The 15471-nt window shown below is 51.9% G+C and overlaps 1 protein-coding gene across 1 annotated transcript; it reads right to left on the reverse strand.

The window, feature by feature from the left end:
* Positions 1–1501: 1501 nt before the first annotated feature.
* On the reverse strand, positions 1502–10895 carry MFSD3 (major facilitator superfamily domain containing 3). Its single transcript, XM_056854614.1, has 5 exons — positions 10223–10895; positions 6988–7135; positions 3926–4032; positions 2745–2854; positions 1502–1675 (listed from the first exon to the last, which is right to left on the reverse strand). The coding sequence occupies exons 1-5, from the start codon at positions 10893–10895 to the stop codon at positions 1502–1504; spliced, it is 1212 nt and encodes a 403-aa protein (XP_056710592.1).
* Between the last annotated feature and the right edge of the window lie 4576 nt (positions 10896–15471).

Genomic DNA, 15471 nt, shown 5'->3' on the forward strand with positions numbered 1-15471 from the left:
GCCGCTCCTCTCTGCGCGCCCATTGGCCCCTCGTCCCTGGAGGCCGCGCCTCCTCCGTGGCCTGGCCGATGACGTCGTGGCCCGGTGGGCGGGGCTCCCCTCCCGAGAAGGCGGGGCTCCCCTCCCGAGAAGGCGTGGCCACGCCCCCCGGGGGGGCGTGATCACGCCTTCTCGGGAGGGGAGCCCCGCCCACCGGGCCGCGACGTCACCAAAACAGAGTTTCCCGCGGCCGGCGGAGAAAACAAACCCGGGTCGCCTTTCTTGGGACCGGCCCGTTCACACGTTACGTGTACCCCCGTACCCAGGACCCAGTCCGCCCGAGATCTGCACCGAGCCAAAGACACGTGGCAGCCTGCGAGCCTCGCCAAAACTCTTCATCAAGCTGGACGTTATCAAGGAAGAATATTTTACTGATTTGATTCTTAAAATGTATTTAAAAGATGCTTTTTGAGGGAGGGGAGGGGGAATCCCGCCAGAGGTGTGACATTTTGCATCCACAGTGGGTCGCCGTGTTAGTCTGCCTGCAGTAGTAGAAAAGAGCAAGAGTCCAGGAGCACCTTAAAGACTAACAAGAATATTTTCTGGCAGGGTGTGAGCTTTCGTGAGCCACAGCTCACTTCTTCAGATACAGCTAGAATGTGAATCCATCTCCTCTACTTAAAGACAGATGGATTCACATTCTAGCTGTATCTGAAGAAGTGAGTTGTGGCTCACGAAAGCTCATCCCCTGCCAGAAAATATTTTTGTTAGTCTTTAAGGTGCTACTGGACATTTTGCATCCAGTTCAAGCCCGAGCAGGGCCACTCGCCAGCGGCGCTCCGTGTTCCCTTCCCTCGACCCCTTTTCATACATTTTTTGGGTTGGCCTGGACCTTAATGAAGAGCTAGGGAGCACTTGGGAGTTTCCCCACTCCTGCACATGAAGCCAGCATTGGTGACCTTGGACTAGTCACAGCTCTCTTTGAGCTCTCTCAGCCCCATCTATCTCACAAGGTGTCTTGTGGGGAGGGGAAGAGAAGGTGATTGTAAGCCAGTTTGAGTCTTCCTTAAGTGGTAGAGAAGGTCAGCATATAAAACCGAACTCTTCTTCAAAGGGCAGGGCTCTTCAAAGCTTCTCCCTCTCCTTCCCCTGCGAGCTTGCAGACATGGGTGCCGATCCAGACACCCCCCCCCCCCAAGAAAGGAGAGTGCTCCTTGCTGCTCAAGGATTCAAAAGGATCAGAGTTCAAGGTACAGGCACTTTATTGGAGGTCAGAGTGGCTGCCTGGCAGGCACAGGCAGTGGAGCATGTCACGGATTTATTATCCTCCTGCTTCCTTCGTTGTCGGAAAGGGGCCGCTGAGATCCCCACGGCCGGAATGGCTTCACAGCCCAAGCAGGAACCCTGGCTTCGGCCCCGGCCAAGTCTTCCACAGGTCCCCTCAGCCCCGGATCCGGGCCACAGCGCTCTCCGCTCTCACAGGTGGATATAATTGACGCCAGAGGCGGCGGCTCTCCCGTGGTCAACTTCCGGCCGGGGATGTTTGCAGCATATACAAGACGGAAGAGAAGGAGAGGCAGAGGAAGACACAGAAGGAGGCGGTAAAGCCCAGCCTGTCCACCAGGCTCCCCACCAGGGTGCTGAAGAGCAGCTTGCCCAGCACTTCCAGGGTGGCCAGGAAGCTGTAGTGCGTGGCCTGGAGGAGGAGGAGGAACAGATGGTTGTGAGCACAGCAGGCAGGGGTCTAGTGCTAGCAGTTGCCAACTCCAGGTTTGGAAGTTCCTGGAGATTTGGTGGTGGATTCTGGGGAGGGCAGGGTTTGGGGAGGGGCAGAATGCCATGGAGTCTACCAACCAAAGGATCAATTTTCTCCAGGGAAACTTCAGTGTTCTGGAGATCTGTTGTAATCCCAGTTCTCCAGGCCTCACCTGGAGGCTGGCAATCCTACTGCCTTCCCAGGGCCCAAGAACATCCCCACTGGCTAAGTGATAACATTTAGAGCACAAAACAGCAGTGGAGGGGGGCCGTGGCCTGTGTCTAATCCCCACCCTGGGGCCAGTCACCCTCTCTCAGCCTGACCTCACAGGGTTGTTGAGAGGATAAAACGAGGGATGGGAACCATGCACACCACGAGCTTTGGGGCAAGGGGGTGGGATAAAAATCTGATCAAACAATCAATCAACTTCATCCCCTGCTTGTGAATTTCCTACGACTGGAGACAGGGTTCTGGGCCAGATGGAGTTTTGATCCTGCAAAGCATTCTTGTATACTCGTTAGGAGGAAAAATCCATCCCAACATGAAGAAAAGGTGTTAGAGTCCAGTATAGGACAATGGAGCTCGTAAGGGGTTTGGAGAGGTTGAAGGAGCTGAGAATCTCTGTGTTGGAGAAGAGATGCTTGTGAGGGGACATGATTGCCACCTTCTGATGCCTAAAGGGATGTCATGCGGAGGGCGGACATTTTTTGGTTGCGTTGGATGGCAGGACTCAGACTAGTGGATATAAAGGAGGTTCCATCTAAATTTGAGGAAGAACTTCCTGACGGAGAGCCTTGTCTGACACTGGAAGAGTATCTCTCATCAGGTGGTCGATTCTTCACCATTGGCGTTTTTTAAGTATCGATTGGAGACCTATTTGTTGGGGATATTATAGTGGCAGTTCCTGCGTTGGCAAGGGGTTGGGCTAGATGACCCTGGGGATCTCTTCCAACTCTGAGATTAAATAAATACAACCGGGGCTTTTTGCAGTGTTGAGCAGGGGCCATACCTGTATGTTCTCGTCCGCCTTCTGGGTGCAGTGCATCATGATGCTGAATGTCAGTGTGGTCACCACCCCGGCAATGAAGTGCTGGGTGCAGATACTCAGGATTGCAGCCACTGCAAAAAGAGAGAGAACTCAGCCAGCCTGGAGGTTTCCACTGGGGAACGGCCCCGGGCAGGCTGGTGAGACTCGGAGGGAGCGGTACTTGAAGATTCGAGAGGGGCAGCCTCTCTTAGAATCATAGAGTTGGAAGGGGCCATAAAGGCCATCAAGTCCAACCCCCTGCTCAATGCAGGATCAGCCTAAAGCATCCCTGACGAGTGTTTGTCCAGCCTCTGTTTAAAGGCTGCCAGTGAGGGGGAGCTCACCCACCTCCCTCGGTAGCCGATTCCAGTGTTGAACAACTCTTACTGTAATTTTTCCCCCCTTAATACCCAGATGGTACCTTTCCGCCCTCAATTTAAACCCATCATTGTGAGTCCTGTCCTCTGCTGCCAAAAAGAACAGCTCCCTGCCCTCTGACAGCCCTTCAAATTCTTAGAGAGCAAACCTTGCCCCCCACCCTCAACCTCCTCGTTTCCAGACCAAACATTCCCAGCTCCCCCAGCCTTTCCTCGCAGGGCTGGGTCTCCAGGCCCCTGATCATCCTCATCACTCTCCTCTGCACACGCTCCATTCTGTCCACATCTCTTTTGAAGTGAGGCCTCCAGAACTGCACACAATACTCCAGGTGCGGCCTGACCAATGCTGTCTGCAGCAGGACTATGACATCTTGCGATTTGGATGTTATGCCTCTGTTGATGCACCCCAAGATCACATTCGCTGTTTCTGCTGCTCCATCAGTCAATGTACACACAACAAAGATGTATATACTATCACATATGACTCCACTGAGGAACCGCTCTAGCCGTCAGGAAGCTCTTCCTAGACGGCTAGAGCGGTTCCTCAGTGGAGTCATATGTGATAGTATATACATCTTTGTTGTGTGTACATTGACTGATGGAGCAGCAGAAACAGCGAATGTGATCCTAGGCGAGGCCTCCCAGTGGCACAAGGCGTCCCCCTCCGGTCAAGATGCCCAGAAGGACGGGCTCCAGCCTCTCGAACCGTCACGTGGAAGAGGGGCCAGAAAAGCTGCCCCCTGCTCAGCTCCCGTCTTCCCCTGGGGCCGGCTGGGCCAAGCTCACCTTCGAACACAGAGGCTTTGTCTTTGTAGAGGGCCGTCAGGAGTGTCTGGAAGAGCAGCCCGCAGATACGGAGCACCAGCAGGACCTTCAGCAGAGCCAACGGGCGCCTGGCGAGCACAAGCCACACATAGAGAGGTCATCAGGCAGGGCAACAAAGGTCCGGGAACGTCTCGGCCTGCTTTGCCTGCTGCAGGAACTTCTGGACCTCTCCTGGTTGCTCACTAAGCAAATCACCAAGGGCATGCCGGGGTATCTTTTACCACCTTGGGCTGCCTTGGCTTGCCTTTTCAATCTAGAGAGCTAGCGTTTCCTTTTCTGTTTTATTTCCTTAGAAACTATACCTGGGGCAGGGTTACCAGTCTCCAGGTTGTGTCTGGAGATTTCCCGCTATTACAACTGATCTCCAGCCGATAGAGATCAGTTCCCCTGGAGAAAATGGCCGCTTGGGCAATTGGACTCTATGGCACTGAAGTCCCTCCCCTCTCCAAACCCTGCCCTCCGCAGGATCCACCCCCAAAATCAAATATGCTTTGGTTTTTAGATTTCTGGTTGGTTCCAGATATTTACAATTCAAATCCTATTGCACTGTCTAAAAGGTTGACTATAAATGGGGTTGCCATCCTCCAGGTGGTGGCTGGAGATCTCCTGCTATTACAACTGATCTCCAGGCAACAGAGATTGGTTCCCCTGGAGAAAACGGACACTTTGGAAGGTGGACTCTATGGCATTGAAGTCCCTCCCCTCTCCAAACCCCACCCTCCTCAGGCTCCACCCCCAAAACCTCCAGGTATTTCCCAACCCGGAGCTGGCAACCCTACTCTAGGGCCCTCATACCTTCGTGAACGCCCTCTGGTTACGTCCCCCTAAGGAGCCTATGTTCCAGTACACAAAAACCACCTCCTGGTGGTCCCTGGCTCAAAGTCAGTCCACCTATCCTCAACCAGGGCTAGAGCCTTCTCAGCCGTGGCCCCTGCCTGGTGGAACACTCTGTCCATGGAGACCAGGGCTCTGGGGGAATCTCTCCCAATTCTGCAGGGCCTCTAAGGCAGAGTTGTTGGTTGAGGGCAGCGACGGTTGGGTTCCATCTCTATTTATAAACTGGGACTGGCTGGCTATGGGTGCCGTCACTGCAAGTACAGCCTCTTTTGCCTTCTTTGGAGAGCCAGTGTGATGTTGTGGTTAAGAGCGGTGGTTTGGAGCAGTGGACTCTAATCTGGATAACTGAGTTTGATTCTCCACTCCTCCACAGTGGACTCTAATCTGGTGAACTGGATTTGTTTCCCCACTCCTACACGTGAAGCCTGCTGGGTGACCTGGGGCTAGTCACACTCTCTCAGCCCCACCCACCTCACAGAGTGTCTGTTGGGAGGGGAAGGGAAGGAGTTCGTAATCCGGTTTGATTCTCCCTTATGTGGTAGAGAAAGTCAGCATACAAAAACCAACTCTTCTTCTTCCCTCCAGCCCTTCTCCTTACTATGATGGATGGTTGCTGGCTGCCAGATTCCTGGCTTTACAGAGTTTTAAATTGTATTTCATTGCATTTATTTACAGTGTATTTAAATTGTTCTTATTTAATTTTTATTGTAAACTGCAAGGTACTTTATTAATTGTTGGTAGCCGCTCTGAGCCCCACTTTGCAATCGGAGGGCAGGATATAAACTGAAATAATTTATTTTTAAATCCCTTGTAAGCAGAGGTTTTCCTAACCTTGTGTGTGTTGGAATATATTGGAATAGTATGCATATTTAATTAAATAAACCCCTTTACTTAAAGGGAGTGCATGAGACTGCACTGAAACCTTACCTACGAGCTGCTTGAGCAGGATAGTGCGGTTCCCTTGCTTAGGGCCCTCATCACACGTTATGCAACCCTCACTCTTTGTAACTGCATGACGGCTCTAGGGCCTACCTCTGGCTGCCTAGTTTTAAGACCAGTGGGGTGTAGTGGTTAAAGTACTGGACCGGGATCTGGGAGACCCAGGTTCAAATCCCCACCCTGCCATGGAAGTTTGCTGGGTGACCTCAGGCCAGTAACACACTCTCAGCATGATCTGCAGCACAGGGTTGTTGTTGTGAGGGTAAAATGGAGGAGAGGAGACTGATGTAAAGCCACCTTGGGTGCCCATTGGGAAGAAAGGTGCAGTATAAACAAAGTAAAACCTCCCCAAAGAAATAATGAGTAATGAAACATAGCCAACTCGTGTTTACCTGCAACTGAATGTTATCTGCAAAGGGGTTACCAAGTCAGTCCATTACATCAAAATAAAACAGAAGTCCAGAGGCACCCGAATGTTGAAGTAACGGTTGTTAGTCTTTAAGAGGCCACTGGACTTTGGCTTTATTTAACTGCATGCTAGCCAGTTGACGCCACTAGTTTAACTACTCTCTAATTACCAGTGGTTTATATGGTTATTAAAGACACCAGGGGGTGGGGTGGGCTATGCCTGCCAGAGGTCTTACTTTTGAGACTCAAAACATCATTTTCCGTATATCATGATGTTTTGAGACTCAGCTGAAGGATGTCCGGAAATTTCAATTTGCTCAAAATGCAAACTTTTAAAATCCTAAATGGCTTTGGACCACAGTACCCAAAGAACCATCTCCACCTCATGCACCTGCCTGGAATTTGAGGTCCTTGGGAAACACCTTCCTTTCCAAAGCTTCATGCTCTGATGGCAGCCCCTGAAATTGACCTATGGAGTCCAGCGGCAGCTCATCTGGCTCCATCCCTTCTGGACAAGAAGACCATGCTCCAGCTATGTAGTTTCTACACCATTTCACATGTCATGTTTAAACACTTATGCTTTGTTCCAGGTTTGTTTCAGCTCTGTTTCAGATTTCTGCTCCTTTTCAGATTCCCGTAGTAGTCCAATCTCTATTGCACTGTTCATTGGATGTCCTCTCCTGCTGACCTTATTTGGCTTACGCTATGTAATCTGCCTGGAATCTCAGTAAGAATGTGAATGATAAATAACATAAATGCAAAAGGCTGGAGGTCTGGGCATCGTCTTTCACTGCCAATGGACCAGAAGCTCCAGCCAGAACCCTTCAGTGACCTGTTACCTCTGCCTTGATATCAGATGGCCTCCCAATGAGGAACCAGCGATGGAGAAGACCAAGGCCACAACCCCATTCCAGAAGCCGAGCTTCTGAGCAGAGAAGTCACGGTCCAAAAGGAAGAGGGGGAACATGGAAGTGGCCCCTTGTTCACCTGCAAGGAGAAAGGAGAATCAGCCCCTGGCAAGGTCTGCTGTCCACACGGGAACTCGATTGGCTGCACCAACAGAATCGGAGTCCTTCAGATAGAGAGCTGGTATGGTGGAGTGGACTGAGTTTAGCCTGGAGAGGAGAAGACGGAGAGGGGATATGATAACCACTTTCAAGTACTTGAAGGGCTGTCACATAGAGGAGGGTGCCGAGTTGTTTTCTGTTGCCCCAGAAGGTCGGACCAGAACCAATGGGTTGAAATTTAATCAAAAGAGTTTCTGTCTAGACATTAGGAAGAATTTTCTAACAGTCAGAGCGGTTCCTCATTGGAACAGACTTCCTTGAGAGGTGGTAAGCGCTCCTTCCCTGGAGGTTTTTAAACAGAGGTTAGATGGCCATCTGTCAGCAATGCTGATTCTATGCCCTTAGGCAGACGATGAGAGGGAGGGCATCTTGGCCATCTTCTGGGCATGGAGCCAGGGTCACTGGGGGTGTGTGGGGGGAGAGTTGTGAATTTCCTGCATTGTGCAGGTAGTTGGACTAAATGACCCTGGTGGTCCCTTCCAATTCCATGGTTCTATGATTCTATGAGTGTCAGACCTAGGTTCGAATCCCTACTCTGCCTTGGGCGAACTTGGGCCATGCACATACTCTCAGCCTAACCTATCTTACAGGGTTGTTGTGAGGAAATGGATGGGGGGAATGATGTTCTACGCCACTTTGAGTGCCAACAGGGGAGAGAAGCGGGATAGAAATAAATAAATGGATAGGGCTGAGAGAGCACCGGGGGCCATGATGGCCAGAAGGGGTCAGGAGGCCCAGAAGACTGAGTCAGCATGTTGTTTAGATAAGAGATGGCTGCAGAGGACAGATCTTTTGTGTGTGTGCAGAGATTCGAAAGCAATTTAAAGAGGGATCCTCATGCTGATTTTGTTTCTGGCAAACAGACTTTGGAGGATTTTGCATTTTTTCAAAACAATCATGTACGTCATGCGAGCGAAGAGTATCTCTGATCACTTCCTGAAGATCCATTGTATGTCTCCACCTCCATTTTGTCCTCACAATGTTGTTGCTTTTCTAGCAGTGACCAAGGAACCTGTTCTACCTTTGCTCCTAGAAAGCCATTTTTTGGGGAGAGAAGAGCCCCAGCCTGTTCCGATCCTAAGAAACGTTCATGATCAACTATTTAATTTTGTAAAGGGATTCCCCTCATGGAGCATATCAAAAGGAAAGCTCTCCCCTTAACCTCACCCCAGATGTGCTCCATGCAGGGAATTTTTCATGTGGGGGTGCATTAAAATGCGACTCCATCCCTGCGACCTCCAGTAGCAGGATCCCAGAAGGACAAACGGAGCAGTCCTAAGCAGAGTTACACCCTTCTAAGCCCACTGATTTCAATGGATTTAGAAAGATGTAACTTGCATAGGATGGCTTTGTAAAATCAGGCAATTTTGCTGAACCATCAAGATCAGCCCTCAAGCCAAGTTCCGTCAGTGACTTTTTAACCAACATGACCAGGAGTCTGTTTGAACACATGAACACACATGAAGCTATCTTCTACTGAATCAGACCCTTGCTCCATCAAGGTCCGTATTGTCTACTCAGGCTGGCAGGGTCTCAGGCAGAGGTCTTTCACATCACCTACTTGCCTAGTCCCTTTAACTGGAGATGCTGGGGATTGAACCTGGGACCTTCTGCATGCCAAGCAGATGCTCTACCACTAAGCCACAGCCCCTCCCCACCCATGATCCATCAAGGTACGTATTGTCTACTCAGACTGGCAGCAGCTTTCCTGGGTCTCAGGCAGAGGTCTTTCACATCACCTGCTGCCTGGACCTTTTTAACTGGAGATGCTGCCGGGAAATGAACCTGGTATCTTCTGAATGCCAAGGGGATGCTGTATCACTGAGCCACAGCCCCTCCTGATAAAAGTTAGGACAAGCGCATACATAGACACACACATGAAGCTGCCATAGGTCCTGCCTGTGAAATGCGCTCTCCACCAGCTGCAGTGGAACACACGGCTACAGAACAGTAACAGAACAGGAGCCCCAGCTAGGAGGACTGGCGGGGAGAGGGGTTTCCACAGGTGGGGACATCATGTGTGCCTGACCCACCACTCCAGTGTGGATCAGGATGAGGGCAGGGAAACCACGTCTCTGGTGGTCTGCTGAACTGCCTGTGTATCCCACAAGGAACAGACCGGTGTGAAGTTGCCTTGTACTGAATCAGACCTTTGGTCCATCAAGGTCAGTCTTGTCTACTTAGACTGGCAGCAGCTCTTCAGGATCTCAGGCAGAGGTCCTTCACATATTCTACTCCCTGGTTCTTTTAACTGGAGATGAACACATGAGCAGTTCCTCAATGGAACAGGCTTCCTCGGGAGGTGGTGAGCTCTCCTTCCCTGGAGGTTTTTAAGAAGAGGCTAGATGGCCTTCTGTCAGCAATGCTGATTCTATGACCTCAGGCAGATCATGAGAGGGAGGGCACCTTGGCCACCTTCTGGGCATGAAGTATGGGTCACTGGGGGTGTGGGGGGGAGGTAGTTCAGAATTTCCTGCATTGTGCAGGGGGTTGGACTAGATGACCGTGGTGGTCCCTTCCAACTCTGATTCTATGATTCTAACACACATGAAGCTGCCTTATACTGAATCAGACCCTGGGTTCATCAAAGTCAGTATTGTCTACTCAAACCGGCAACGGCTCTCCAGGGTCTCATGCAGAGGTCTTTCATATCACCTACTTGCCTAGTCCCTTTAACTGGAGATGCCAGGAATTGAACCTTCTGTGTGCGAAGCAGATGCTCTACCACTAAGCCACAGCCTCTCCCCAAATCACATGAACACATGGAGCTGCCTTCTACTGAATCAGACCCTCGGTCCATCAAGGTCAGTCTTGTCTACTCAGACCAGCACCGGCTCTCCAGGGTCTCCCTGCCTAGTCCTTTTAACTGGAATTGCTGGGGATTGAACCTGGGACCTTCTGTGTGCGAAACAGATGTTCTGCCACTGAGCTGTGGCCCCTGAACCCCACAGATAAATATTTGGTTCTCCAACTAGTCCTTCAGTTGCTAACCTCGAGAGGGACTTACCCAGCTTATAGATGAGGACGAAGCCGGCAGTCCACGGGGTCCCCGGCACCCGAAGCAGCTCTTGCAAGATCCGCCAGGGGTGGAGGGTCGGGCTCCTCGCCTGGCTCTCCTGCAGGGGGCACTGCAGCCTCAGGTCTGAGCGCCAGGTGTACAGAATGGCCAGCAGGTAGACGGCAGCCAAGGACCAGAAGAGCGGCCCCCAGCCCAAGAGGTGGAGGAAAGTGAGGAGGCCCCCTCCGGCCATCATCGAGCCCAGCTTGTAGGCCACGACCTGGACGGTGTTGCCATAGCCGACCTCGTCCTTCCCCAGGAGCCAGACGGCCACCCCGTCCACTGCGACATCTTGGAGGGAGGCGAAGAAGTTCATGAAGAGGAGGGCGGAGGCCACGGGGAGGAACTGTGTCTCTGGGGTCATGGTTGAGCAGGCCAGGCAGGCCAGCACCAAGCCCCACAAGCTCAGCACCAGCCAGGCCTTCTTGGTGAAGTATTGATCCACCAGGGGTGCCCACAAGACCTTGAGGGTCCAGGGCACAAAGAGCATCTTGGTCAGACTGATCTTGGTCAAGGAAAGGCCCACCGTTCGGAAATAAATCGGCAGCAGCCCGGACTGGAGCCCGTAGGGGATTCCCTGGACGAAGTACAGCACCCCAAGCAGAACATATTTGGGGTTCATCCTTCAGTGGTTGGCTGTCAACCTGGAAGGAATACAAAGGCAGGCGACCTTACCGGGTGGGAAGACACACACAGACGCCAGTGGGAGGAAGGGTTTGGGCCTACTGCCTCACGTAGGGATGCCTGCTCCTGGTTGGGAAATACCTGGAGATTGGGTGTGTGTGGAGCCTGGGGAGGGTGGGGTTTGGGGAGGGGAGGGACCTCAGCAGCGTGTAATGCCATAGAGTCCATCCTCCAAAGCAGACTTTTTCTCCAGCAGAAGTAATCTCTGTGGTCTGGAGATCAGGAGGAGAGGTACTGGCTGGATATTAGGGAAAATATTTTTACAGTAAGAGTTGTTTGACAGTGGAATGGGCTGCCGAGGGAGGTGGTGAACTCCCCCTCACTGGCAGCCTTTAAGCGGAGGCTGGACAAGCACTTGTCAGATGCCTGTATGGCCCCTTCCAACTCTACGATTCTATGAAACCAGTTGTAATACCAGGAGATCTCCAGGCCCCACCTGGAGGTTGGAAACTCAACCAACTGGTGCATTTTGGGGGAAGTGCATAGGGGCATCAAGACCAGGGTAAAGTGTGTGCGTCCAGTGATAATGGGGGAATTAAGAAGCTAGGTTCATTATGCTGAAAGCACCAGGGGGCCATTCATGGAATTTTCGCCTTCCGCCAACTCCTGCTGCAACTGGAGAATGGAGGAAACCCCACCATGCAAGAGAGCAGATGCTTCACCTTTTGGAACTCTTAGTCTACTCATGAGATGGGAGGATCCTCTGGGTGGTTACCTGAGAACTCTTCCTGCCTCGGAAGCAGAGGGAACGGTGATCTAGGACCTTCCTTGGAACAGGACGTCAGAAAGCAAGACAAAGGAGCGCAGTGTTACTTACACAGTGTTACTTAAAAACAGATCCATCCTGCCCTTGCCTGGTGGCTTTTAAGGTAGTTAGTCACAAAGGCTAGAATGCAAAAAGTCATTCACATATTCCATCAGACCCTGGAGTAGGATTGCCTGGAGATCTCCCACATTTACAACTGATCTCCAGATGACAGAGATCAGTTCCCCGGGAGGAAATGGCTGCTCTGGAGGGTGGACTCAATGGCATTACACCCCCCTGAGGTCCCTCCCCTCCCAAGCATCACCTTCCCCAGCCTCCACCACCCAAATCTCCAGGTATTTCCCAACCTACAGTATCCTCTCTTTCTGAAGGATGCCAGAAAGTGACATTAGCAAACACAATAGATGGCTTTATTTTTCTCTCCATGTTTGCCTGATTTCTGCTGATTCATTGCCTTATCTACCCTCTGCCCTCACATAGATAACAGTAGGGACTCCTGCATATTTGGGATCTTTAAAAGTACATAAGAAATTTTTGGAATCCCTTTAGTTTAAACGTGGCCTGCTGTAACCAGGACGGACATCTAAACTTACACCAGCTCTTGTTTGGCCAGCACGGACCTGGCTGGTTATAAATGGCTGTATTCTGGTGAGTTTCTTTGGCTACAAAAGGGCAGTTTATTCTTTTGACAGAAGAAATTTTTTTAGTACTGAATGTGCAGCAATCATGTGCTGCTCTGCTCACCACTATTACTTGTCTCCTTGCTGCATGTGTTTTCAGCAAACGTGTGGAGGAGGAACGCTATCTTTCATGTTACCACTAGGTTCTGAAATTGAGGTCTGCCTTGTCAAGCAATCTATGACTTCAAAGGAGGACAGGATCCTGCTTTTCCTTCAAGGAGCTCAGAAGGGCAGACACAGTTCTTCATACTCACACTAGAGCAGGGGTTACCATGAAGCTGCCTTATACTGAATCAGACCCTTGGTCCATCAAAATCAGTATTGTCTACTCACACTGGCAGCAGCTCTCCAGGGTCTCAGGCAGAGGTCTTTCATATCACTTTGCCTAGTCCCTTTAACTGGAGAGGCCAGGGAGTGAACCCGGGACCTTCTGCATGCCAAGCAGAGGCTCTACCACTGAGCCACAGCCCCAACATGGAGCCCAGGGGCCGATCCCATCCTGGTTTCTAAAGCAGGCTGCATCCATAACCGTCTCCTGTGTAAACCTGAAGAATATTTGTTAAGGCCTTTAATCTCAATTATCAAAGTAGGTGATTAGGAGATGTTCAGGGCGGTAGAGGCCTGGCTTTCAAAGGCACACATGCAGAAGAACAAGGATACTCCCCTCCCAGTTCTTCATGTGGAGGGAGGAGGCCTGTGTGTAAGTGTGAGCCTACCCGTAGAGTTTAAGGTTGCCAGCTGTGGGTTGGGAATACCTGGAGATTTGGGGGTTGGAGGGTGGGGAGGGACCTCAGCAGGGTACAATGCCATAGAACCTATCCTTCAAAGCAGCCATTTTCTCCAGGGGAGCTGGTTCCTATAGTCTGGAGATCAGTTGTAATTCCAGGAGATCACCAGGCCCCACCTGAAGACTGGCAATCCTAGCTACCTGACATTTTTGAAAGGCACCTTTGGCATCCTCCTCCCCACCCACCCCCGGGAGGAATACAGGCAGTTATTGATCAGGGCAGGGAGCAGAAAACAGCTGGCAAATGAATTGTGAAAGTGAAGTACGATTATAAACAACTGAGCCTCCCCCCAATTTCCGCATCCTGCAAGACGGAGCCTGCTGGTCTCAGGCTTTGCTCCCAAGGCTCAGGTTTGGGGTCACTGCCTCAGAGCCGCTCATCAGCCCCCACCCCCGACAGCTTCTTCTGTGCATGCTTGTGATAACCTCTGCCCCTGTCCACGGGAGCTGAAATTGGACACTGACAACTCAGATCTGTTGTACACAGGAACGGCTGTGCCTCAATGGAGGAGCCTCTGCTTGGCATGCAGAAGGCCCCAGGTTCAATCCCCGGCATCTTTAGCTAAAAGCAGCAGGTGAAAGCCCTCTGCCTGAGACCCAGGAGAGCCACTGCCACTCAGAGTGGACAAAACTGACCTTGAGAGACCAATGAATGGTCTGACTCAGGATGAGGCAATGTCATGTGTCTGTTTAGCACACAGCTAATCTTTGCATTATTATATTTGCATCTGATGAATCTCTTCAGAGCCACAAGATGCATCTGACTGCACCGTCAAGATAACAAGTAGTTGGGTCGCCTGGATTGGGAAATTCCTGGATAGGTGGAGCCTGGGGGTTGAGGAGGGACCTGTGGGGTATAATGCCATAGAATCCACCCTCCAAAGCAGCCCTTTTCTCCAGGGGAGGTGACCTCTATAGTTTGGAGATTGACTGTAATTCTGGGAGATCTCCAGGCCCAACCCGGAGCTGGTAACCCTGACTATAAACCATATAAACAAAATGATCGTGCATCGTGTAGAATGGTCAGCAGGCTGAATTAGGTCCCAGAGACTCGGGTTCAAACGGCCTCTCAGCCACGAAGCTCCCAGGGCGACCTTGGCCCAGTCACGCCCACTCAGCTTGACCCGCCTCGAAGGGTTGTTGTGAAGACAATAAAAACCTTCCCTGGAGGTTTTTAAGTAGACGCTAGATGGCCCAATGGGACAGCAATGCTGATTCTGTGACCTTAGGCAGATCATGAGAGGGAAGGTAGGAAGGTTTGCATTAGTGTTTGGCTCTTGTGGCCCTTTCTTGCATGCCTAGGGTAGTGCCAACTGCCGCTTTGGGATCAGGAAGCAATTTTCCTCCAGGCCAGAGATACTGGAGGGTTGGGGTTGTTGTTTTTTTGCCATCTTCTGGGCATGGAGTAGGGGTCACTGGGTGTGTGTGGGGGAGAGGTAGTTGTGAGTTTCCTGCATTGTGCAAGGGGTTGGACTAGATGACCCTGGTGGTCCCTTCCAACTCAAGGGAGTAGAAATAAGGGTGGGACAAAAAAATGCAGTTTTTTCCCTTCCTGCACCCTCTGGAGCTACTTGGCTGTCAGGCAGCACGACAGTTACAATTAGTTAATAATAATTAGCTAAAACCTGGCCGCCCGGGCCTTCCTCTAGCGGCCCCCTCACCACGTGACCCGCGCCCTCCGGTTGCCGTGGCAACCCCCTCCTGCCCGCTACCCACGCTGGCCTTTCCTGCTGCCACAGCGGCCGTCGCCAGAGGGCGCTCTCGCCCGCCCCCAAGGGGGTCTCTTCGCCACCGCCTGACCTCCCTCCCTCCGTTTCTCCCCCGCCCGCAGAGACAGAAAACCCTCTCACGAGTCCCACTCATGGCGCGAATTCATCCGTTTCCACACTTCATGACCCGCAAATGGAGGGGGGGGAGAGAAAGGGCCCTGAGGCGCTTCAGTTGAGAGCCGGAAGTTATCCCCGAGGACTGGTTGGGAGGCCTCTCAGCCACGCTTCGGCCCTCGCCACCCATTGGCCCCCTTGGCGCGGCTGTGATGGGCCAGGGCCCCGCCCACGAACAGGCACTTCCGCCCTTAGTCCTGGGCCCTTGTCTACGACGGAAGTCCCTTGGTCTCTGGAGCGGGCGAGGGTGTCATCCCGTGGAAGACCGGGCGGAAGTGAGCGGGGAAGGCTTCGCGGTTGGAGAACGGGAACGGGGGATCAGCCTCACTTCCGGCTTCCGGTCGAACGCCTCCCTGGACCTGCTGGGAGCGTGATATAAAGCCAAGGTTGCCTGCTCC

The sequence above is a fragment of the Euleptes europaea genome, chromosome 8 (assembly GCF_029931775.1).
Source record: "Euleptes europaea isolate rEulEur1 chromosome 8, rEulEur1.hap1, whole genome shotgun sequence".
Taxonomy (NCBI): Eukaryota; Metazoa; Chordata; class Lepidosauria; order Squamata; family Sphaerodactylidae; genus Euleptes; species Euleptes europaea.

Bases quoted from the DNA above. Each gene is read 5' to 3' on its own strand.
- MFSD3 (XM_056854614.1), bottom strand. From the start codon at position 10,895: ATGAACCCCAAATATGTTCTGCTTGGGGTGCTGTACTTCGTCCAGGGA. The intron at 7,136-10,222 runs GTAAGTCCCTCT...TTCTCCTTGCAG, and splicing joins CGTCCTCATCTATAAGCTGG to GTGAACAAGGGGCCACTTCC. The intron at 4,033-6,987 runs GTAACAGGTCAC...TGTGCTCGCCAG, and splicing joins CATCTGATATCAAGGCAGAG to GCGCCCGTTGGCTCTGCTGA.